This window comes from Falco rusticolus, chromosome 5, assembly GCF_015220075.1.
Source record: "Falco rusticolus isolate bFalRus1 chromosome 5, bFalRus1.pri, whole genome shotgun sequence".
Taxonomy (NCBI): Eukaryota; Metazoa; Chordata; class Aves; order Falconiformes; family Falconidae; genus Falco; species Falco rusticolus.
The window spans coordinates 92,099,587-92,118,328 of NC_051191.1; the positions used below are offsets into that span (position 1 = coordinate 92,099,587).

At 42.3% G+C, this 18,742-nt stretch overlaps 2 protein-coding genes across 12 annotated transcripts in view; one reads left to right on the plus strand and one right to left on the minus strand.

The window, feature by feature from the left end:
- Positions 1-8,077: 8,077 nt before the first annotated feature.
- The window catches only part of KEL (Kell metallo-endopeptidase (Kell blood group)), a 40,758-nt gene continuing 30,093 nt past the window's right edge, over positions 8,078-18,742 (plus strand). For 2 of the 11 annotated variants that reach the window (XM_037387748.1, XM_037387760.1), the window contains exons 1-3: positions 8,082-8,354; positions 12,644-12,717; positions 15,092-15,200. In XM_037387748.1, coding sequence (XP_037243645.1) covers positions 12,702-12,717; positions 15,092-15,200 — 125 coding nt within the window. In that variant the 5' untranslated portion in view covers positions 8,082-8,354; positions 12,644-12,701. Of the gene's footprint in view, positions 8,355-10,846; positions 10,949-12,643; positions 12,718-15,091; positions 15,201-18,742 lie in introns of those variants that run through there. The other 9 variants (XM_037387754.1, XM_037387761.1, XR_005104303.1 and 6 more) reach the window with 8 other exon arrangements.
- Positions 13,077-15,085, minus strand: LOC119148113 (taste receptor type 2 member 40-like). Its single transcript, XM_037387795.1, has one exon. The coding sequence runs from the start codon at positions 14,754-14,756 to the stop codon at positions 13,806-13,808; it is 951 nt and encodes a 316-aa protein (XP_037243692.1). The 5' UTR covers positions 14,757-15,085; the 3' UTR covers positions 13,077-13,805.

Sequence of the window (18,742 nt, forward strand, 5' to 3'; positions counted from 1 at the left end):
AACTCTGCATGGGCTTCTCTGTGCCTCACGAATGACTACAAAGGAGGAAATATATAGGTTCACATGCTAGCATGAACTAAGTGAAGGAACCAATAGAAATACTGTTCACCTTTTTAGACATTATCAGCAGATTAATCTCAAATCTGAAGGAACCAAAACCTCCAATAAAATTTGAAATTTGTGCCTATGGCCTTATATGAAGGACGATTGCATTTCTGATGCCATTGGTATTGCCGTGTTTTATTATGGGACCAATATCAGTTGTACAGGCAGAGCAGTACACAAAATGGTTATTTCTCACCTGGCAAAGTAATGTGAAAGTGCAGAACACTGGTCATTTTATGAGTCACTTCAGAAAAGAAAAAGACGAAGAAAATCCCTAAATTTGTAGCTTATCCATCTCCTTGGGAGAAATCGTACTCTTACTATAAAATCAACAGAAGTTATGTTTATCATCAGTGGTGGTTCTGTGAGTAAAAAATTATACTTGCACTGTCTTGGAGGCAAGCGCTGCTCAGGGTTTCCTTATTCAGCCCAAACCTGAGGACTGTCTGGGCAGAAGCCCTTGAAAGCCCATCTTCCCCAGGGTGCAAATTACGTGAGCTCCCGCTTCCTCTGCTCAGTTTCTTTTTGTTTCAAGTTATGTATACTGGTAGCTCTGCCTACTCGCTCATTCACTCTAGAATGGTGAATTTAGGGAAATAAAAGCTGCTGTTAAACACACCGTGGCTACTTCCAGTTGCTCATTCTTGGCAACTGGAACAAGTTGCAGGGTGCTGTCTGCTTACTCCCATCTAAACACACGCTCCTCTTTATGACACTGACACACACATGCCTTTTGCCTGATGGCATGTCTGGTGTTCAGCTAGAATCCCAAGCTCTGTGACATTCAGGGTGTCAGGTCCTTTGAACAAGCTCTGTAGCCTCTTCCCCTTCTCCCTGGGCTTTGCCTGCCCATGCGAGGTCTGTATAACCTTGCAGCAGTGTCAAACTGCTGTGGAAAGAGCTGCATGAAGAAGAGCAGGGAGAAGTCTGGCTAGAGGCTCCCTGTTCTTTACTCAGGAGCTCAGACACTTGTCTGCGGTCTCTGCTAGAGCTATATGGCAGCCAAGTTTGGGTCCAGCTGTGAACTTTGCTCATACTGACCCTGAACTGCTAACCTGACTTTATGGTTTTATCTTGGACCTACTATCTTACCACGGCTTTGTCCAGATTGCCAGGACTGCCGACTTAACCTGGTTGCAGTCACTGCACCTACTCTACTTTTGCTCAGGTACTGTGGGACTGTACCTCTTGCTGAGGGACCTGCTTCATGCCTGGCTTGCTGTCAGTGTTGGCTCCTGGGTGACCTTCTCTTGCAGAGCAGCCTGCTTCTGCTGCCTGATATGGACCTCTGAAAAACAGTCACTGCCACTCTATTGGAAGTCTAATCAGGGTGAGGAAGAAAACACTACAGGTGTGTTAATGAGAGACAGACAAGGGTTGTGGTTTAACCCCAGCTGTCAACTGAGAACCAGGCAGCCATTTGCTCAGCCCTGCTCTCCCCTGGTGGGATGGAGAGGAGAACTGGGAAAAAGGTAAAAGTTGTGAGCTGAGGGGAGAATAATTTAATAATAGAAATAAAATTTATAATAATAATAATAACAACAACAATTGTAACGAAAAGGAAAGAAGGGGAGAGGGGGAAGAAATCCAAAAGGAAAAATAAAGCTACAAGTGATGCACAATACAATCTCTCAGCACCCACTGAGCAGTGCCCAGCCGGTCCCCAAGCAGTGATCCACCAGCCCACACCAACCCCCCCCCCCAGTTCATATACTGAGCATGGCGCTCTATGGTATGGAATATCCCTCTGGCCAGCTGGGGTCAGCCCTGGCTGTGCCCCCCGCAGCTTCTTGTGCCCCCAGCCTGCTGGCTGGCAGGGCCTGAGGAGCTGAGAAGTCCTTGAGTTGGTATAACCACCACTGAGCCACAGCCGCAACCAGCCGCGGGCTGCCAGCACCGCTCTCAGCCGAGCCCAAAGCACGGCACCGCACCAGCTGCTGGGGAGGAAATCACCGTCCCAGCCAACACCAGGACAAGGTACCCATCACAATGCCTACTCCTGTACCGAGGTTCAGTGGTTTCACTTAGCACTCTTTTCCTTGCTGATTACCAGCTGTCAACAGAATTCTCATTGACATTTTAAAACCTCTCCAGGAAGTCTAAGAGTGAGATCTGTTTCTCAGCATGCAGCCCTTTGATGGCTGGAGTCTCCTTCATGGGCACTGTGACCAAGGAACCAGGTACATGCCAGTGCCTGTGGATGCTAGAACTCCAGAATTCCCAGCTGGGGAGAAGCTGTACTCCCCTTTGCTTCTCTTTCCCATTACAAAGAGGCATGTCATCAGGACTGGTAGTCACTTGGGCCAAGACCAGCAGCAGCAGGGATTCCCTGTGCCCCATGGGCATGAGGGCTTATCTAAAAACCACAGTCCCCACAATGACTTCTAACAAGTCTTGAATATGTCTGGTGACACCAGGATGTGCTTCCAGGTGATCCACAGGACACTTTCCTATCCCACCAGGAGAAGACATGTATTCAAGAACAAGTTCAACAGCAACATGACACTGCATCCAGCCTTATCTACCTAGCAACAGTTGTGAATGACCTTAAGGGTATCTTCTCACCAGACACAGAATGTTCCTCTATGGAAAAGTAACCCAGCGGTTAGCATTGCACAACCCATCAGCACTGTTGGTATCCTTTGTCTTGATAGACAGGCACTCGGGGGCATCTTCTGTGCTCTGGCAGCAGAAGAAAAAATCCAGCACCATCTCCACTAAGCACAAACATCTTGGTCTGCCTATCCAGAGGAATACAAAGTCTGTCTTACAGTCAAAAGGTGATGAAGAGACTAACAAAAAATGTCAGTCTAAGAAAACAAACTTCTGCATCTAAGTATCTTCAGACAGGTTAACACTAACTGCAGGGCTGTGTAATGTGAAGAAAAGTATGAAGTTGGTGTGAAGATATGTAAGACTGGATGTCACAAGGAGGCTTCTGACAATCAGAAAAATGAGCTCCTGGAAGAAACCTCCAATAAAAATAGTAACAGAAAGAAACTTTTGTAGTAAAGGCCGAGGTCATAATCACTGAAAGGAATTACTGGACATGTTTCCTTCAGTTAACACAGGTGTGAACCTGACAGCCAAGGTGGTCCCCTCAATTCCCTTGCCCCATAATTCAGGAATTACCACAACAGACCTTCTGTATAAGCCATACTTTTGCTGTAAAAACACAGCAAATACATAGTGCAAGGTGCAATAGAACTACAAACTCCACTGTTCCCTGGAACTACCCAGAGAAGTAAATCTAAATTTGAAGAGAATGTTGCTGTAGAGTAGACAAAAAGCCCTTACTCCATAGCTGCCATGTGACATTTTCACCTGGTACTTGACAATGGACTCTCCGCTGTAGACATGTAAAATCCCAGATTTCCCTACATCGCAACCAACAAAAGGGGGAATGAGCAATATTAGTGGAATATTTATTGGTCAAGTGAGGTACAGATGGGACTCGGGCAGACAACAACTGATGAGCCTGAGCTAATCCTAAAAAGACAAGCAGGGGCAAGATGGTTTCATGAGTAGAACTATGAATTTTGCTGACAGGTGTCCAAGTCAGCGAAGACCACAGTTGATGTTTATTAGATCATCTTTTCCTGGTTAAACTGTTAATAGAATTAATCTGTTATTATGAATAGCAGATAACTATTCACAGGGAACGCTCAGTTACCGCCTCCCATGCAGACACCAACAGTTACCTGTTTAGAGCAGGATCTGGGAGGCCCATGCGGTATGCCAAGGGCTGGCACACCAGGACTGCCAGCTGAGCTCAGGAGGAGCCTTTAGGGCCCATTTTCAGTAGGTCTGAATGCAATCCTGTTATCTTTGTGCATGGAAGTCACTGCATCCTGGGAGGCAGTCGAAGTTACACAAGCCACTGTTGGTATCATTGCATGCTGGTTAACGCCAAGAGACTTGAGGTTCTTGTTCTGTTTCCGTGTTCTTGTGGACCCACAGGACTGAGGGTCTCCACACCATGTGTGTTTCCGGAAGACTCTTGCATGTTGCCTTTCAGCACCTACCCGTCCTTCCTTTGATCTGATTTCTGGTTACCGTTTTTCCATTCACACACGTAGGCACCACTCATTCAGGCAAATTCATCTGATATGGGCTTTTATGACAGAAATGCAGTGCCTGAGCTGATCCATAAATCTGCATGTGATCCACAGGACACTTCTCTCCAGATTTCAGCTCGCAGCTGCGATCTTTACCACGAATCCCTTTGGACACAGCTCTCTTGTATTTATGTACAATTTATACCTTTATGGTTGCTGCACATTAAAACCTAGAATTTTAAAATATGTCACTCAGTGCAAAGAAACCAGGAGGCAAATAGCTATAGCCCGATTGTTTTAATTCGGTCTACCACATGCCGAGACACTGAGCCCACTCAGATGACAGGAACTGGGTCTCCACAGAGCTCTGTTTTCTGCAGTTTTGGCTCCAGGCGTGTTGGGTTTCTAGTTAAACTGGCAGAGCACACTAGTTAAACTGGCAAAGCACAGCAGATCCTTGCCTATAAGTTGTGGGTCTCCAGCCCGCGCAGCCGGACAGCATTCCGGGGACTGTCATCCTGCAGCTGCTTCTGCTGGCCCTCAGCTGCTGCCCCGTCAGCCCCTCTGGCCCCAAAAGGTGGGCAGGTGGGGGAGCCTCTGCCCCAGCCAACATAGCCACTTGCTCTGCAGCGTTCAGGGAGAGCTGCTGTACTCCCCACTTACCAGACAGTGCTGTTGGTAAGGGCTTCTCGTAAGCTGTCAAACTGCTGCAGGTAAAGCCAAACTCCTAAATATTTATCCTACAGTGTTATTGAATGGACTTAATCAGGATACGAACCTTTTTGTGCAGAAGGCTGTATTCATTTCTAAAAGACTCCTCCAGGTCTTAAGACTTTTAGTCCCATAGGTCTGTGAAAGTGGGTGAGGAAGATAAACACACATCTTGTTATCTAGAGTTAATACAGTCTGCTCCAAAACTTGTGTGGGGGCTATATAAGTATGCATCTTTGAACTGCTGTTATCTTAAAACAAAACATAGATGGAGCTAATACGCGATGCTAAGGTAAAGATGATTGTGTCTGCAGGAAAACAAGCAGTTAGGAAGGAAACCACTTTCTTACTTGGGCTGTGCTGGAGGGATTATGAGTTTCAGAGAAATTAGATGTATCCTGTGGTTAAGTTAAACCTGAGCATTGATAAGGATTAATCTCTGTATCTCAAACTGACAATGGTTTAAACAAACATCTGAAATGAAGTCATCTGAAGTGGCATTTACCTTTGTGTATCTTTACGAATGTATTTTTCAAAAACTTCCAAAAGCTAGTCATACGTTTTGTTACTCTTGTGGGCCCAAATGCTTTCGGAGAAGTGGCTGTAAGAAATCTTCCAACAAAAGTATGACTTGAGAAAAGTGTACTTTAAAAAAACACATGTATTTGACAAAATTTGTTTTTATAGAGGGCTTAAGTGCAAGCCAATATGATTTATATTGTAAGAAAAATTAAGATGTCATTCAGTTTCAGAATAAACTATATTTCAATCTTATGATCCATTGAATGTCTGTGTCCCCAAGAGTTAAATAGAAAGTAAAGTCTTAGTGACTTTTTCTTGGAATTGTGGTCTAAGGCAGATGTTTGTGGTGCACTTTCTCTGAGACATTTTAATTTATACATGGAAACTTTGGTGGCTTCTTTTTGTGGCTATTATTTCTTTCTGTCCCATTTTTCCTTAAAAATAATAATGAAAAAAATCTTTTAGTATGATTGTGTTGCTTCCCCCCCCCCCCCCCCCCCAGTTTTTATTAGTTCCAAGTAGTCATGAAATCACTGTTTATTCAAGCCACGTATGGTAAAGTTAACTTGAGGTAACTGTCCACGGTTTCATCATGAGTATGCAATCAACTAACGACAGAACAACTGATCCAATGGCTCCTGAAAAGTTGCATTAACGATGGTGCATTATGCTGTGACCTTTGCTTCAGAGGATTGTGAGGTGACCCCTGTTTTTTAATTAAATGCCAGGACCTCAGTTCTCAAGATCAAAATGTTTTTTTCCAAGTTTCAACAGAAGGGAGGTGATGTGTGTATGTCTGTGCTTGTCCCTTTTCTAAGATAAGATTTCTAAACTTTTTCTCTAAATTTTTAAATCCTTCATCCCTGAACTTGAAGGCACAGATAAAAACCAGTGGATCAGGTCTCTCTGGCAGCTGTCTCCAGGCCCTCAGGTCCTCCAGTACTTAGCTCCTAAGCTTCTTACTCTACTCACCAGCAAGCCCAGCTTGAAGTTTGCTGGTACACCACCATCTCCATCTGCATCTGTGTGGTACCACACTAAAAAACATCAACTTTGTCTTACATTTAGGTGTGTTTTGTAGCCTATCAGCAAAAGCACAAAAATTCTTATCAGCCAACTGCCAAAACCAAAACTCTGCTGTGGACCTCCTGGGGATGCAGTGGAACCAGCGATGCCCAAAAATGCCAGGGCTGGCGTGACAGCTCATGGATGCAGGCTTCCCTCTGAAGGAATAAAGATGCCCAGGGACAGCTGTGCTCCAAAAGCCACCAAACATGAGGGGTAGCCAGTGGTGCTGGGCTGGCTTCCTGAGCTGCTTGTGTGTGGTGAAGGAGCTAGTAGCACCCAAAAGCACCAGGCTGTGGCATAACATAACCCCAAATGTTGGAAAATTCCAGAGAACACTTGAGAACAGGGGTTCCAAGTCCCTCACTTCTGCCAGCCGCACCTCCCCAGGATGGACTTCTGGTCCTTCTGGTTTGTGGGGAACAGAAGAGTGGACAGCACTGCTATGTGTATCCCATAATCTCCGTTGTTGGGGGGTTGGGAGGATCTTTGAACAGGAAGCCACGAACCTCCTATAATTTCTTCATAGTTCTGAACCTGAGGCCTCGGTTTCCCCAGGAAGTCGAGGCACATCCTCCTGTCCCCCTCCCCGCCCTCCCAGAAGAGCTGCACAGGCACATGCATGGGGGCTGCTGGCTGTTCTGCACACAGGGTCAGGGTCAGCTCTCCGTGCAGAGGGGCTTGTGGCAGCCTTCTGCAGGGGGTGGGGGGGAAGACCAACACTACCCCAGGTGGGGCTGGAGGCTCTGCTGCCTTCACAGCTCAGACGTGGAGAGAGCAAGAGGCAGAAATCCACTGGGCAAGAGAGGAAACGTGGTTCCAAGTTGTGGTTAAAACATGCAGTGACCTGGGTTAGCTGACAATGACAGGTAAGAGCCTTAAAAATTGTGGAACAGAAATTAAACCAGTGAACACAAATGGAAACATTAAAAACAACTGTTTTTCAAGGTTAACTTTCCATAAACATGTAAGAGTGTGTCCATGTCCTTGTCCTATGTAACAAAGCAATGCTTTATAACATCTGTTACAAGTGACAGTCCATAACAGAACCTCTTTAGGGTCACAGCAGAAATTGCACTGAAGCAGCATCTCCCCTGAAGTGAGAAGCGCTGTTAACAGGTTTCTACATGATGCAAGTAAACAAGCAGGACATGTTGGGGATGGCAGGAAATTACTTTGCATAAGTTATTTTGAAGTGCATTTCAGAAACTGGAGGAAGCCTTTTCCCAGATAAACTCCACAGGCTGGAGTTCCAGCAGGAATTATTCTGGAGTGAAAGGTTTTACTAGAGCATGACTGAACATTTGTTCTTCAGGATTCTTTTTCCCTAGGTATCAAAGAAAGATTCAGAAAGAGCGAGACTGAAAATAACTCTAATCTAGCTTAAGAAAGTGCTTTCAGATGGTGATCCTAGGGATGCAAATCAGTTAATAACTTTCTACTGCTGCCCACAACATTTGCATATTTTCCAGTGCTAGTGATTGATTGTTGCTAATATTGCAATTCTGGTTTCCTTTTGTAATTACATTAGGGGTGTGTGAGTGAATCCTACACATACAGGAGAAAAACAGGAAAAAACAATTCTATCTAGTACTGTAGGAAGGAAAAATACATTTAAAGGAAGTCAAGGGAGTGGAAAGAAAGACTGCAAAAAAGATCTGAGCACCTCTTCATGCTCACTGTTCTGGCACAAGATCTTCTTGCAAAAGTTCTCATCACTACACCACAAAAATCATTCTGTATGAATTTGTGTAGGGTGCAGGTGGAGAAATATTTAACAGAAAGCAGCAGGTTGAAGAACTGAAAACTGCATGCTTAGAGGTGTCATGAGAATGTCTCCCAACCACTGATACACTCCAGGCACCAGTGGTACTGTGGAACCCACAGGAACTGGTAAGTTCAGAACATGAGAAGACTGACGGATGGGTGCTCAGCCACCAGCACCCACTGGTGTCAGCACAGGTTGAATAGCTCAGGGCACAGCCAAGGAGGCAATGGGTGTTATATACAAAGATTATAAGATTAAATATATACATATCTATGTATATTTGATGAGAGGAAGGATCCCTTTAGGAATTTTCTGAACATTGTTCTAAAAGCTGCAGTTGGGCAGCTGTTGAATAAACAGCTGGGGCTGGTCTCTCAGCCATTACTCTGAGCAGGCTACTGCAAGTGAGTATGTGTGTGTCGGGGGTGGGGGTGGGTCTATGTGAGACAGAAAGAGAGAAGGGAACTGTGTAAGGGGGTAAGCATGTACTGTTCAAATAGCTATCTATTAATGAAAAAGGTATTCTAAGAAAACAGCAGCTTAATTAGTAAAAGACATTAAATATTTTTTGTGATCTGGGTTTCTCCAAGGTGTAATCTTCTGTCAAGGAAAGTAGGATTTGCAGTAACCCTAATATCACATGTATTGATACACAGAAGGAGACAATCTAGTCAAGAGTTTTAAGTGCTCCTGTTATGTATGTCTGATTGAATCCTTACATTTTCAAGTTTGGAGAATAGAAAAATGCCTGTATCTTTCCAAGGAAATAATTTCAGCACTGAACATTTGGGTGCCAAGTATGATGAGTCACTTTTGACTAAACTTTCAAGGTTTTTATATTTTTACATTACATACAACATATATTGAGCACAATTTCAAGATACTGTCTTAAAATTATTTATCACCCTTTGCAAGTACCATCTGTGTACAGACATTAATCAAACTAAAATCAGGATAGCAGTACTGCTCTTCAAATACTACTGTGATAAACGCAGAGTTGTGGATCCCTGGGAAAGCCTCCAAGATGCCATAGGATTTTCCATTTCTCTTAGCTCAGGAAAGAATGCTTTGATTGTAAAAGCCCCTCAGTAACCACAAGGATGCAAACTACAGTGAATGGCTGTTTGCATATACTGTTTGAACCATTTACCTCTTTCTACATTTAACCTGTATTGTCTTTCTGCACAGTTCCATCTTGTGTCCAGAAAGAACAGGCAATAAAAAATTTAGGAATTAACTGGAAGCTGTGCCAGTTACGCTGCATTTGCTTTGTAACTACTGCCTGAAGAGTCTACAGAAGTAGAAATGAGTATTGCACACCTAGAACAGAGCTGACCTAGCCAATACCAATAACCAAGGCTCTGGAGGTTACATGACATTGATTAGGGAAAGCAGAGGGATAGAATCCCCACAGGGGATTTGGAACCCATGTACAAAGAAAGAACACTCAGGGCTTCTCTAGAGCAAAATATAGGCCAACAGCACGTAACCCAAGCGTAAGCATGACATCAAATCCCCAGGAACACACTACAGCTCCTATCTGTAGGATTGGATCTGCGTGGGGTTTTTTTCCCATCCTATTTCTACTGGATTTTTGTCCAATAAACATTTCACATAAACCTGATAACCCATGACAGAAAAGGAACTGGAAACAAGGACTCTGCTCCCTGAGCTTGGACAAGACTTGTGCAGCCTGCCATACCAGATACACTGTTTTAGGCACACGGAATAGCTGCATTCCGCTAGCCCCACAAATTATGTGGGGAGGAAAGAAAATGAAGTGTAATGAGAAACTATGCTCTTTTAAAAGATCTATTATTAGGTTTAAGTAGTTATCCAGTTTAATGTTGAAGTCCTGCCTTCCATTTCTGTAAGCAAACGCAGAGGTGTAAAGAACCATCATGCAAGACACCTGGTTGTCAATATATTCCTATGCATGTATATGTTGGTGTGTGCCTGTAGTGTTCATTTCAGGAAGGTCTGTGAGGAATGAACTGTACATGTACTATTGATAGCTCTTCCTATTTCTTAAAATGATGTTCTGATGGGCATTGAAAATAGCATCCATAGCAGGTTTTCCAGAGTTTCAGTTATGAAAATTCCAGCTGTGCTTATGGGTATGCAAAGCAGAGAAGAATCCTGTAGTGATCAAGTCTGTCAATTACATAGCACATCTTTGCATTTCTTGCCTGGAGCTAATGACTAGAATCAAATTACTGTTTCATTACTTGGAAAAAAGGCAAGACTGATTTAGAAAACAAATGAGAGCTGTTTTCCTTTTCTTTCTCTGAAGTACCCATTGATGATCTTTTATTGTACAAAGGGATTTATGATTTACCATTCATCTGTAGGATATTTTAATACCATATGTTGATATTATCACAAACCTGAAGTTCTAACTGTAACCCATTTTATTAACCATTTTGTTCAGAGCCTTTTCAGTGTATGGCTTCATCAGTATCCAATAGTCCACAATCTCATGCAGCATAACAAATTGCAATTTGGATTAAGACAAACAACAAATATCATAATACACCCATATCAATTAGTTGCAACGGCTCACCTCTCACTGTGTCTGTTATGGGGCGCAGGTTCTCCCACTTGCCTCAGCTACGCTGGGTGCCAGTTGTTGCAGTCAGAGCCCAAATCAGTCAGCCTCACATGGGGCACCCACTGTTGCAGCACAAGCAAGCTATCAGGCTGCAACAAGGCTTTTATGGTCAGTCAGATTCTACTTTCCATGCTTTTTGCTCTTCCTCCAGAGGCCATGCCAGGCCACACTCTACTCCTCAGGGCTATTTAACTACTTAGCAGGAACAAGCTACAGCGGCACATTGTCCATGTCAATCAACCCACTGCCTTGGTAGCAAGGCCACAGCTGCAGATTATCAATGCTCATCAACCCTCTGCCTTCACTCCTCTACAGTAACAGAAGTAATTTTCTGTCTGTCTGCTACAAAGGAATACTAAAGGCCATATACCTTGTTAAAATACAGTCATAATGTTGCCATACTTTAATACTTCCCTTCAGGGAACAGAAATCACATCACATAGTAATTTAAGAGGAATTTGGTCCTCAGACAAAAATAAAGGCTTCTGATTAAACCAGAAAATTACAGAACTCCAGAAAAGTCTTGTTAGCGGAAAAGAGTTCTGTTTTAAATGCTGGCATCTTTGTTTTATGCTACATTTGAGCAGTTCCCTAGAAAATCTTGTCTTTTTTCTTTTGTCTTTTTTTTTTTGTTCCTGCATCCTCAATACAAAGAACTATAAGACAACATGATTTGTATCATCTCATTCTGCTGACATTAGAACAGGATAAGCTTTGAACTTTGCTTGTTTCCTGATCTGATTTATGATACCAGATTTTAAATAGACCTGCCAGTGCATCTAATTAACATTGGCGTGTGTGGAAATAGTTGGGATGTTTTAGAAAGATCTGGTAAGATGAATTTCCAATCTCCTTCGTGATGGGGGAATCAAACCAACTTCCAGCTTACAAACAAAACAGAGAAAAGAAAAATGCCTACTATCAGATAAGATGCATAACATTAAAGAATCTTAACTCTAGTAACTATTATTTTCTTACTAGCAAATGGGTTGGTTTTTTTCCCAGAACAAATATTTGTCAATCTTATTTAATAATTTATCTAATAGAACAACAAGGATTTAGTAGACTGTGAGATGCATTTTAAAGATATTTTTATTAATATGACAAGTTAGCTGTTACAGAAAGAAGTTACAGAAAGAAATATCTGCCAGAACATTGACCCTACAAGGTGTATTCCAGTATTTCTGCCTACTTTCTCTTTTAGATTCCAAAACGTGTGTTGAGGCACAGGTAACTCTTTCATTTAACTCTAGGCAAAGAAAGCTTTGGAGGGAAGACCCATTTAAAGAGCCTTAAAGGTAACACAGGAACCTCTTTCAAAGCACATGTCCACTGAGGAACACGGTTAGGCTCTTTGTTCATGAGGGGGGAAATGGAAAAGAAACAACATAATGTAAATCAAATCATATGATAAGGGCTATTCCTGCTGAGCAGCCACGTACCTTATGGCTCAGCCTGCAGCAGGACAAAATGCATGTTCTCTGGGTTGACCGTACCCCATGTGTCTTGCTTGTTCCTGTGGCCAGAGAGGTCAGAGTTTGTTTCCCCAGGGCCAGTAAGAGCATGCCATACAGGTGCAGAGGGTACACCAGACCTCCCAGCACATGTGTTTTGTGCTGCTAAGCTGGGAATAACCCTTTTTCACAGATGGTGAAGATGCCACATCATGGTGTCATTGCCATGTCCTGCCATAGAAAATTCCTCTGTGAGCCACTGCTGTCACCTGTGGAACAGTTTATAAGGGGAAGAATGACTCCCAACAGAAATAATTATTTGACTTGGTATTTTTAAATCTCTTTGAAGACCCAGTTCCAGCACTTGCTCAGTTGACAGATAGATTGCTTCAAGCAGACTGAACGTGATGACATCAAAACCAGGTATGTGAAATCAGAATGGGCTTTGTCCACACAAGTGATGGTCACTTTAAAAGAACGTAAACTCCCACTGCAACTGAAAAAGATCATAAACTTCCAGTCCTAGTCTAACGATAATGTGCTGAGTTTTGGACTCTGCCAAAACATGTGATTTGTCCAGGAAATTGTAATTTATTTCTAAAGCTGAAGGAATTCCTGTGTAGAAAAAATTATAGGACACAGCTTGTCAAAATTGAGACACTTCACGAAGATGTGCAATTTCTAGAAAATTTTAAAGATAATATCAAGCCATGCATTTAAACATTTCTGAACTACTTTATCAGTAATGCTAATTAATTAATTTAAATATTTTAGTAATTTAATGATACTTGACAATATTTAAATGACAAAAATCCATGCTTCTGATTTGAAGAATCTATTCTCCATAGCAAATCCCAAAATAGTATCCTGTCAATTCATTATTCAGAAGAGTCTGATATTAAGGAAATTCTTTTTCCTATCCAATATACCTTTTTGCTGGGAACAGAGACACTGATTACTAGTTCATCAATAGCAGGAAGCTCAGAAGGCTGTCTCATTCTTTACCAAATCATACTGGAATCTTAAAGATGCTTTTAGAATCAACAAATATTTTTCTACTTAGAGAATCAACAAGCAGTCAAAAATTTTTGGGAATTCCTTAGCATCCTCATTATGTGCTAACTGACCAGAAACAGCTTTCAAGTTTCATATTCACATTTAAAATTTGCACGTGCTGGTGCTTAAGCAAGTCTGTTCTGTCAGCATCATGAGTCTGATTTGTAACTTAGAGCATTTTGAGTGATTACATTATTGTCCAGGTCTTGGCCTTGTTTTTCTGCTGTCTTAGAGAAACAGTGGTGATTTCTAAAGAAATACAGCAAGCAGAGTACATGTATTCTGCAGGCAATCATCTTTCAACATAGGAGAGAACTTTTAGAATTCTTCATTACAAGATCATGTCTAAGTGAAGCAAATTCCCAGCTTCTTCGCGTTTCCTATAGCCTACTCATTCATGCTTCTATTACTTCATACCTCTGGTGGTGACTTGGATCTAAACTGGAAAGCCCAGACTAGCCCACTGTCTTTTCCATGGATTTAGTTCTGACAGGACAGCTTGCATGGTGCAAAACCCTAGCTAGTAGCTCTCGAAATTTGGGGTTGCTCCATATTAAGACCATTGAGTGTCCTGCAGGACAGGCAGCCATTACAGCTATACACATGGCTTCCCCGATGCTTAAAGGTAAAAAAACGTCAGCTAAAATTGGAACCAAAGAAATAAAATACGTAACATAGAAGATAAGGAAGGAAAGGACTGACTTGATGGCACCAATATGGGCCTCTAAGCTGGGATTCCTGAAGCCAGTTGCACTGTTTTGTATCTGCCTGGTGTGTATCCAGAGAGATCTGATCAGCAGGATGCTTGAAACCACAAACACTATTAAAGGCAAAGCTATACCAGCATTACAGAGAATAATCAATAAAAAGAAACTAGCTTTCATTGTGACTCTCCTTTCTGAAGAATTTGTCATGGTTGAAGGAGCAGAGAAGTTGTCGTGCACATCGTAGACATCCCAGGCGAAAGGAAGAGAGGTTGCAAAGGAGAAAAGAGATGATGTTATCAGCACCCAGGGCACGAGACAGGAAATTCTTTGCTTCAACCAGATGAAGAAAGACTGAGTAAAACTAGCAATCTTGATACAATAGAAGGCACTAAGCCAGGCTGCAGACCAGAAGCTGGAGTAGTTCAGAAACATAAAAACTGTCTTTAAAATTACAAACAAATGTTCTTCATAATAGGAAGTTTCGCAAAACAGACTTAGGAACAAATCCAGCATCATCCAGGACTGCAAAAAGAATCTGGATAAACTCAGAAAGATCATAATTGCATCATATGAGGACAATATTTTGCTCCTGATGCAGCTAGTTGAACTGGCAACCAAAATAGTTCCATTTCCTAGAAGTCCTGCCATGGATTCAATTATAGCAATTGCTAGAAAAAGGAGAGAAAGTAACATGGACATAGCAACTCAAGAACTCGCAATTTTTACTCAGCTTTTCATGGGCTCCTGAAAGCCTTAGACTTGCAGGGCAATGCTACTAGCTGTTAACAGTGCATGCTCACCTATTTATATCAGAGGAAGAAGTATCATAATAAGTCATTTAATATCTATGTTATTTTACATTTTTTGATGATTAAAATAGCTCAGCTGTTTTCTCTAATCATGCAAATTCGATAAAGATTCAGTTACAGACTTTTCAGTTCAGAAAAAGGATTTGCATTTAAAGGGCTCAGATGCACTTTTAAAAACTTGTGGTAATCCAGTTCACAGAACTCTCTGAATTTATGTATTTACAGGTGGAGAAGAGTTTCACATGTGTGTATGCTGTCTCATGCTAGGACTGGGCCCCATGCCCCTGTCTGTCGGGAGAGAAAGATCATTTCAATATCAGAAAGTGCAAGAAATGTAAGACATTTTCAGAAAATACACAATTAACTAAATTTTGTACACAAATGCTTAAAGCATCTTAAACCTGTTTGAAGAGCTTGATCTGATTTCCACATCTGGCCATGATGCAGTTATTCTTCCTCTTCCCTCACTCCTGCACCTGTTTGGCAAGCATTCTCACTGTGGGTCCTAGGTTTGCAGAAAAGACATTCAGCTTGGCTACTATTTGCTTTATTTTTCCTAACAAAACAAAGGATTCAGACCTTGGTTCAGCTTAAGTAACTAGAATGGAATAGCTAGTGCTACCTAAGGGGAGCATTTGTCTGGCAACTGACTGACAAGCTAACTGGTGCTGCTGCCATGCTGCTGGGTTTTATTCTGCTCCTGCTGTCGTCTCAGTTAGATTTATCCAGAAAGTACTGGACCAATCTTTTTCTCCAGGAAGGGGAAAACTGAGGTGCTGGAGGGTAGATAATTTCTTCACGCTGCAGAAGATGACCCTCCAGCTCCTGAGGTCGTATGGTGTTATGTGCCTGGGTGGGCCACAGGAATGGCCAAATTTTGACATCAAGAAGGTCACCTTCAAGGTTCTATGCAGTAACCTAGTGCCTGTCACCAAGTGTCACCTTATCACATTCTGGGTGCCAACACTTGTGAAGAAGGTCCTCTACTGCATTGTGTAGCCTTACCATCTCAATGTTGATTGCTAGGCAGCCAATTTGAAGTTCATAGCACAGATGGAGGTGCAGGTCTCCCAGGCCATTTTCCAGACTGTTTACCCATGAGTCAAAGACATCACAGAGATAAGATGGGTGTTAGCTGAACCTGAACTCCCCATCTTCATGGACACAATGTGTACGTACATATCCCTGTATGCTATTTATGAAGAGGCTAACATCAGTACATTTAAAAAGCTACTCAAAATGTTGCAAGTCCAGAGAGACAATTATGGATGAAGTATGCATTACAATGGCCATGGGTGTCAAGGAGTATCAGGAGGAGCTGTTCCATGAGGGAAAGTGAAGAAGTTACCAGAAGGCAAGGCAGGGACAGTAAGGGCAGGGTCCAGCATGCCATCCCACAGCATATGAGCAAGGATACCAGATAAGCTCTGTGATGGTAACTGGGGTCAGCCAGCAGCCCACTGATTGTCAGACAAGTCCATAGTGATAAGGCATGTCCAAGACCAAGCCAGGAATTCAAGTCTGCAGGTCAGGATCAGCACCCAGACCAGCTGAGCATGTGTCAAGGCACAGGCATAGCTGCAGTGCTGCCCAGGCAGAGACCAAGGGTGAGCATCCTAGAAGCATCTCCTGAAAGTATGGGGGGCCAGGCCCCACTGCAGCTTCCCGCAGCAATCTGTGTCAAGGCTGTGAGTGCTGGCTCTGCACTGAGGCAGGCAGACACCTCAGCAGGGGCAGGGAATGGCCCAAGACCTGACAGCACTGCTGGGGCAGCACCTGAGAACTTTGTCAGTGAGTCCATTCCAGTACCATCTTTCTGACATCTGGTGGTAAAACGAATAATATCAGTGCTATTCAACACAAGTAAATTCCAAGGGTTCGACCAAAAAAACCCAGTTTGTTTAAACAGGATTAACTTCTGCAGTAGATAGGTAGTTAATTACTAAAGTAGTTCAGTAAATGTATAGAGAACAAGTGTACCGTGTACAGTATTCTGGGCTGTTTGAACAGGAGCATAGCCAGTAGACCAAGGGAAGTGATTCTCTCAGCACTTTTTAAGACAGCATCTGGAATGCTGCATCCAATATTCAGGGGTAATTTTATTTTTCTAGTGACTGGAGACTATTAAATCTGCAGATTCAGTAGGTTTGGATTAGGTGCAAAGTTTTTGGAAGACAGATTCAGAATTCAAAATCATCTTGACAAACTAGAGATGCAGACTGAAAAAATATGGACAGATACTTATAGACACAAAAAGACATGCATAAAAATGCTGGATGAGGAAGAAGGTGTCAACAGAAGTACAGGGAAGGATCTGGTGGGTACAGCAACAGTTGTGAAGACAATCATAAAACTACAGCTGGGATGCTGTGAAATACAAACAGCAGTTTTTGTTTGCTGTACAAATTAAGGCATTGTACTGTTCTGTGTAGCTCTAGCAAGGTTTTTCTGCAGAACTGCAAATTTAAAAAAAAAAATGCACAAATTGAAAGCACCAGACTTGTTTAGTTTAGAGAGAAGAAATCTGCAAAAGGTCTTACGCATGCAAAAAATAACTCTGAAGCTCTTCTCCATGTACATTATGGGGAGGGCGAGGAGTGTCAGGCTTCATAATAACTAAGTCTGATCCTTTTTACAATTAGAGTGTTAAAACTCAGAGGAAAAAAAGTCACATATATTCTTATTGCAAAATTTTTAGAAGATTTTGAACAAGAAGCTGCAAGAGTGTCACAGAGGGAAAGCTGATCCTGCCTTTGAGAAAAGAAGTGAATGACAGCACAACTTGGTCATTTAACTACGTAGAAGTCTAGTAAACATGCATTTGTTTCCACTTCATCAGTCTGGGAGAAAATCTTTCCCAGCTAATTAGGCTGTTCAGTTTGTCTTTTGACTTTGTGTATTGGAGTCTTTACTTCTTAGTAATACCTCATAGTCACGCAGAAAATTAGCTAATTTCAAAACATGCCACATTGCTGGGCAGATACAAACCACTCCATTTACAGATGCATCGGTAAGTTACCTGGCAGCTCAAACCCACACGGTACGTCGGGATCAAGGAGTGGAACGCGAAATCTCCAGAGTCCTGAGTTTAGGCCTTAACCGCTGACAGAGTGCAGCAGCTGGAGGTACCAAACAGGATGAAAAGCATAGGAAGAGACAAGATAAAATGAAAACTTAGTGGAAATACACACCAGGCAATTGAGGGTTCGGCTCAGGAGAGACAAGGTGACTTTTTCTTTTTTTTTAAAAATATGTCAGTCCTCTTTGTGTTTCACAAGCATTTTTTGTGATACTGCAAAGTATATGAAGAACTTTAGAATCAAGTACAATCTAAAACACAGAGGGGGACAGCAGATTTGGGGCCTAAACAGAAGAGGAGAATTTTTATGACCGATGACACTTCAATATCTGGTCCACAGCTGTAATTAAAGGTGAACAATATGGACGTACTTTTATTTGTAAAAAAAATTGGAAAATGGTGTTCTTGCTGACACCTTTTAAAGCATTACCAATGGCCCTGGAATTCCTATAGTTTCTAATTTAACTGTAAACACTATGCTTCCACATAATTTCTAGTTGTGGCATTATAGTTAAAACATACATGTTGAGACACAAACCTCTGAGTTTTGGTCATGACCATTGATTTTAACAGTCATGACTCAAGTGATTCTGCATCAGAAGAACTTAATCTACACATGAAATATAGTTGATTCTGTTTACTAGCCCCATAATGTCTGGAATTACTCTGAAATTTCACCTCACACATCAGCACCCGTTAAGTCATAAGGCTTAGCTCTATTTTGCTGCCACAATCACAGAAGTTAGCCTGGGCATGCTGTAAGCAGGTATTAGTGAACAGCTCCACATCTCACACAA

Coding starts and splice junctions, on each gene's coding strand:
- LOC119148113 (XM_037387795.1), bottom strand. CDS start 14,756: ATGTCCATGTTACTTTCTCTCCTTTTTCTAGCAATTGCTATAATTGAA.